General features: G+C 35.4%; 1 protein-coding gene across 1 annotated transcript; it reads right to left on the bottom strand.

Moving 5' to 3' along the window:
• Window positions 1-527: 527 nt before the first annotated feature.
• On the bottom strand, window positions 528-5,039 carry LOC127846461 (uncharacterized). The gene is made up of 5 exons (XM_052377714.1): window positions 4,705-5,039; window positions 4,219-4,319; window positions 3,738-3,933; window positions 2,346-2,501; window positions 528-1,187 (listed from the first exon to the last, which is right to left on the bottom strand). The coding sequence occupies exons 1-5, from the start codon at window positions 4,822-4,824 to the stop codon at window positions 1,089-1,091; spliced, it is 672 nt and encodes a 223-aa protein (XP_052233674.1). The 5' UTR covers window positions 4,825-5,039; the 3' UTR covers window positions 528-1,088.
• Window positions 5,040-6,053: the final 1,014 nt, after the last annotated feature.

Genomic DNA, 6,053 nt, shown 5'->3' with positions numbered 1-6,053 from the left:
AATATAACTTCTTTATGCGTAGAGTGAATTACGGAGACAATTAAAGTTCTAAATACAGATAGTTTGATTTCTATTAATCGATCTGTTTTTTACGAGAAGCTCGTTGGAGCAACTGATAACGAATAAAACAACCTATTTGAAAGTCCGGGGCTTCTATTGATATATAGAAAGTAATGACCAGGAGCTACGCTGTTCGCTACAAAGTAACGCAATGTTTCGTAGTCTCATTTGCGGACTGGAAAGCTTCTGACCAGACTGTGCAACTGCGCAGGCTAGTGTGAAGATGCGCAGGCTAATGTGGAGATGCGCAGGATGATGTGGAGCTGCGCTGGTCGCATATGGCTGAGGACCCTTTTTCATAATTATGTCTTTTTTGTCGAATTAAGATTGTCGTGTATGCTAAGGCTGCGAAGTACACAACTGTCACATGTTGCTCGGTTTTTGTTTTGTTAAAGAAGCAGCCCCATTGCTAAATAATGTTTTACTTCTGAAATGTTCAGACTAAATTGTGAAATAATGAACGAATAAACATTTCCATAGTTTAATAATGGTCTACAAATACAAAATAGTTCGAGGTAACGACACAACAACTTATGGACGGAACAGTCAAAACCAGCCATTTCAAAACGTGGCTATATAAAGTATATATGTACATTTGTCGTAAGACCGGTTGCTATAAGTAACTAGACGTAGATAAAATATGTGTTACCACCATTTACTGACGTAGAGATCTTTTTGTTTGCATTGTGTACACTATCGGAGATCAGATTGGCTTCTGGCGGTACAAGTAGCATATGCTGAGATTCATCTTGTTACCCCGCAACCATACGCTCACATCAATGTTCGCATAGTCGTTGTCATTAAACGGTGCATTTTGGCATTGAAATTGAGTGTTATTGTAATGTGTCGTCTTCACAATAGTATACAAACTCGGCAGCACTGTATGATATGCAGCAATAGTAAGGTTTATAAACCGTACCACACGTATGACGACACAACCATCAGAGTTAACAAGACGCTGTCAATGGAATGGCGTTGGTTATAAATACAATACACGTGCTCCTCTTGCTAGAGAGATGGCAACGTCTTCAATTGCACTGCGAAATGGCTGTGTACTTGGGCGGTGTGTCTATTCCCGTAGTTATCTTAACATTACGTATACATCCGCTTAAATGGCCGTTTTTATGCTGCAACATAACAATAAACATGTTCTATTAAATAAAAAAAACACAACATAAATCAAGAAAGTAATAATCATAATGTAATAAGCGTGTTTAGTACAACATTATACAACTTATTTGTCACATGTTGATTTAAAGCTTTACCTATTGTTAAACCGTTTCTTAAAAATACATATTGAATAAATACAGGCAAAAGCACTTCGACCTTCAACCCGATTGCCTTTTATAACCTGGTTTATAACATATGATTTGTATACCGCTCTTACTTTACAGGCATTATACATCTTGATTTAAATATTTGATATGTTTGAAAACCCCTCTGGATAATATTTTGTTGAATTATTCAACGAAATGTGTGAACGTGCATAAACAATTGATAATGTTAGCTGCAATAAATTCAGTCGGGGCTATGTGCGGAAATGAGTCATTGAAACTCGATAAGAAATGCTTATGTGAGCAGATTTCCATTCGTATTTGGTTTCAATGACACACTTCAGTCAATCCGATAATCTGTGTTTACTTAATTCTTTTTCATGATGCCAGCTATTTATATTGAATTTTCTATGCATTATAAAAAAAAAAAAAAAAAATATGTTTTCACATCGATATGTGAGTTGCGTTTTAGTTTAATGTTTTAATTTAATATTAACAAATATACTGGAAACATTCGAGTGACATATTTAATTGGCTAGATGTACGTCCTAGTTTGAGACCAATTAAGAGCATAATATGCTTTTCAAAATTAATTGAATTGCGATTGTGGGATTGCCACATTGCAATTAAATCTAATAGCCGATTAGCTAGAGGGTGTTTGTGGTTAGAAATGATGCAATCAAGAACATAGACAACAAGATTATATCCTTCAATAGTTATTATGCAAAGTGTTGTTCAAAATTTGAAAAATACGACAACAACAGAGCACAATAATGTTGGATAAGAATTTAATAGTTTCTCATAGCCCATAACCCGCAAAACTGTCTGTTTAAAACACAATACACAAACAATACAAATAATTGAAACGCACTATAGGAAAGTGTCGTTGCTGTTTATACTTTATCACCACAGATACAGGCTTATCTTCACGCATATGCATTAAGTCCGTTGTACCAAGAGCGGGGCTTAAATATAATTTGAACACATTAACACATTTTTAATTACTCCTACCTGTAACTCGCGCACGCTGAAGGAGTCATCGTGGTCTCGGTGGGTGCTGCCGAAGTTGACGGAGGTAAAGCCGCCACAGCCTACATAGTAGTGCTCGAAGTACTCCATGTCGTCCAGCAGGAAGATGCCCTTTCGTTTCTTGCGATGGAACTTGATCTGTTTTGGAAATACAAAACAGTGGTTATGCGTTGTGGAATTTATTGAGTTTGCGGTGGAACTTCATGTCATTTGGAGTACTTTAACAGGAGTTATGCGATGTGAAATTCATCAAGATTATTTCATTTTTTAGGAACCCACAAATCCGTAGTTATGCGTTGTGGAATGTATAAGACTAAATGATGGGACATAAAATATATAAAATTTCCCTAATTAACTTAACATAAAATATGGTCACGTGACAGCCATTATTGAAAACAAGGGCTACATATAAAACAATGATATAGAGGATATTTGTTCATGTCAGTGTAAGATCGATTGTTATTTCACGAGTGATCATAGAAATTATATTGCGCCACTCGTTGAAAATATTATTTTTATATGATCACGAGTGAAATAACAAACTATCTTACACTGACATGAACACATTTTCTGTTTCTTTTATGCCCATTTTTCAAGAAAATAATTAACAGCTGTTTCCCTTTCGCTGAAAAGTTACCCTTTCTCGGAGTTTCTCTCTTGTCGTGCCTCAATACATTTTAAAGCACAAAATGACGTCATAAGTATGACGAAATGACGTCATTATACCAGAAGATTTTCCAGTTAAAACTCTTTTACAATGTAAATAAACGGTAAATTTAAGCATAAAATAAAAATAAAATGTGTTGGATTTGGTGGAATGTCGATTTTAATTCACTCGTGATCATAGAAAAAATATATATAATAATTTATGATAATCTAAAAATAGAAAAAGGTGTTCCGAAAATTTGTTCTTTTCATTGGTGAAAATAACAATTTGTTATTTTCACTGCTGTTATTTCACTGCAGAAATGTCATATTTTATCATAATGTATAAAAGAAACACAAGTACAAACACATTGGCATTTGGAAAACACATTACAGACTCTGTAAATGGAATGGTCAATGCCTTGTTGATATTTAAAACATATCAGCCACAATCTGGTGCAAAGGGGTTTAATGCATGTGCGTATTAAAGTATTGTTCCAGATTAGCCTGTGCAGTCCGCAGTGGCTAATCAGGGACAATTTCAGCTTTCATTTTATCTTTCGTTTAAATGAAGTCTCTTCGTATCAAAAATCAAGTTAATGCGAAAAGTGTCGTCCCTGATTAGCCTGGGCAGGCTGCACAGTCTAATCTTGGACGACATTTAATGCACATGCATTAAACCAAGTTTTCTCAGAGCAAGAATCAGTATATTTCTCCGCCTCCACATACCCTGTGCCACTCGCCATCATCCACCCGGATGCCCGGAATGGTGAGGTCAGCGTACGAGGAGCGGCAGCGTATCTTAAACTGCACGTATCCGTCACTGATCTCCGCTGACACCATGTCGTAGATATCGTTGCGGCGCACGGCATAGAACAGCGTCCCGTTGCCGGATTTTGTATTGAACTCAAAACGCAAAGTGTGCCTGAAAATAGAAATGAAGTTTTAATGTTTGTAACTTCACAAACAAGGCTTGTAGTTAATGTTCGATGCGTTTGAATATAAAACTATTTGCATTCACATATGCGTTTTAGGTCACTTACACAATTAAGCTATCGATCTTTGATATTCGATTATCTATTTTAAAGTGTAATCAATGCTCCAACAATTTCTCTATGCACGAGTGAGCTCGTGATAATGTACACAATACAAAATTTATTGCAAAATCATTGAACTTCAATTACAATCTTTTCATTTAATATCTACGTACCCGTCATCAAAAGGCGTAGACAGTGTTTCAATATAGACGCGACTCTGTTCAATAGGTTCTATTTTCACCCCAGCATTTGACTCAATGTCGACGACAGAGGTCTGAAACAGATGACGCAAATACGGAGCCGGTACTAGTTGGTTCAGATTGTATCTTTTTTTTCATTTATATTAAATATTCGCAAACAGTTTTGACAAACCAAATAGTTAATTTAGTGTATAGCAAATTGTATAGAAAAATGTTTAGGATTCGATCCCAATACAAGTCCCAAACCGCAACTGCACTACATGGTTATTTCGTATAATATGGATACATGCAATACTTTCGGACAACGTTATTATTTAATTAATAGCATATACGACTTCCGATAGAATTGAATAATTTACATGCTGTAAAAATGTCTGTATAACTAAGTCCATAAGAATATTTTACATAAAATCAAGGGGTTTATACATGAGGCAGTATGCATTGCTTTCTCCAACTTACCTCTGTGCACGTGGCCGTCTGCCGACGTAAACTCCCGCCATCGACACCAGCACTCGCCAGTATGGCATAGAGCACAATATGGGACAACGAACACAATACATCCCGCAAATGTATATCCATTATGATCCGCTGCGTAAACCGTACGTCTTAAAGCGAATTAAATATATAAATCAATTCTTATGAATTACTGATTAATGTTTCCGGTATTGTAGATAAATGTTTTATTAAATTACTTGTCATAACAATATGTACGAATTATCAACAAGCGCACAATTTGAAAACAAATGTTTAAGTAGAGTCACATTAGCCGAAGTTGAGGTTGAAGCTCATGTCATATGTTGTACTGGATAGATATTGAGCGATACTGCTCCAGACCGCCAATTTAAATACCTTCCTACGAAGGTCGTCGTTTCGCATTGCGAAATTCTGTCGTACAGGTAATTCATGTGTAGCGACAAACTATCGTACACTAGCCGATGAAGCGTTCACACTGCGTAGCCATACTGTCTAATTGAAACTTTCATTGAGCTCGTTACAGTTACACCTGCTCTTTATTTACTTCAGGGTTTATTCACCTTTACAATTGCAATGACTAAATATGCTGTGGATAATCATATTTATATGCTACAAAAAGCGTTCACAAAAAAACTAGATTGAATAGGTTATTAGCCTTTAGTATGGTCTTTCAAGGATCAATAACTTTATAATTACGAAGTTCTTCCCAAAAGATCAAGAACTTAATATGTAAAAATGTTGTTAAAACTCGCGTTGTTATTTTAATTCTTTATAATAAACCCAAGATAACATTTATAGCGAGCGTTGTTAATCGTGTATAGTATTCTATAACATACGCGTATGAGAGAACAATTACTCATGACCGCATCAACAATTAGAATGAACTTCCAGATAAGGAATGGTAATAAAGTGATGTCAATATTGCATGCATTAATGATTCATTAATTGAACCGGTGTACTTGTAGAGTGTTTCAAATGAGCAATTATTTTTTTCGTACTCGCTTGCAAACTTGTTACATCATCAGGAAGATATATAAACCATATAAAAACCATCGTAAGGTAACGGGACTATTAAAATGCCTTTGCATGGTGAGCTTTAATTGTCAAATATCATTCGTATTTTGTTTAATTGAACAGCTGAGAATAAAGCCTTTTTTGCCTTCATACTGCTTAATTCTAACTTACGGTTGAATTTATCACGCGTCACGAAACGAAAATTGTATGTCAACACCTTGAAACTGAGTACTGCCATTAAAGTGTAATTGTACTAATATGATATAACGTATGGACTACCAGTACTTTTAGATCATTATTGTAATTGATACAAAGATAAC

Source organism: Dreissena polymorpha, chromosome 9 (assembly GCF_020536995.1).
Source record: "Dreissena polymorpha isolate Duluth1 chromosome 9, UMN_Dpol_1.0, whole genome shotgun sequence".
Taxonomy (NCBI): domain Eukaryota; kingdom Metazoa; phylum Mollusca; class Bivalvia; order Myida; family Dreissenidae; genus Dreissena; species Dreissena polymorpha.
Note: the sequence above shows the minus strand (reverse complement) of the source record. Positions and strands in the feature narration are given on the sequence as shown.

Coding starts and splice junctions, on each gene's coding strand:
- LOC127846461 (XM_052377714.1), bottom strand. CDS start 4,824: ATGGATATACATTTGCGGGATGTATTGTGTTCGTTGTCCCATATTGTG. Junction 3,934..4,218: donor TCTACGCCTTTTGATGACGG/GTACGTAGATAT, acceptor TTCTATTTTCAG/GCACACTTTGCGTTTTGAGT. Junction 1,188..2,345: donor TCAGCGTGCGCGAGTTACAG/GTAGGAGTAATT, acceptor GTTATGTTGCAG/CATAAAAACGGCCATTTAAG.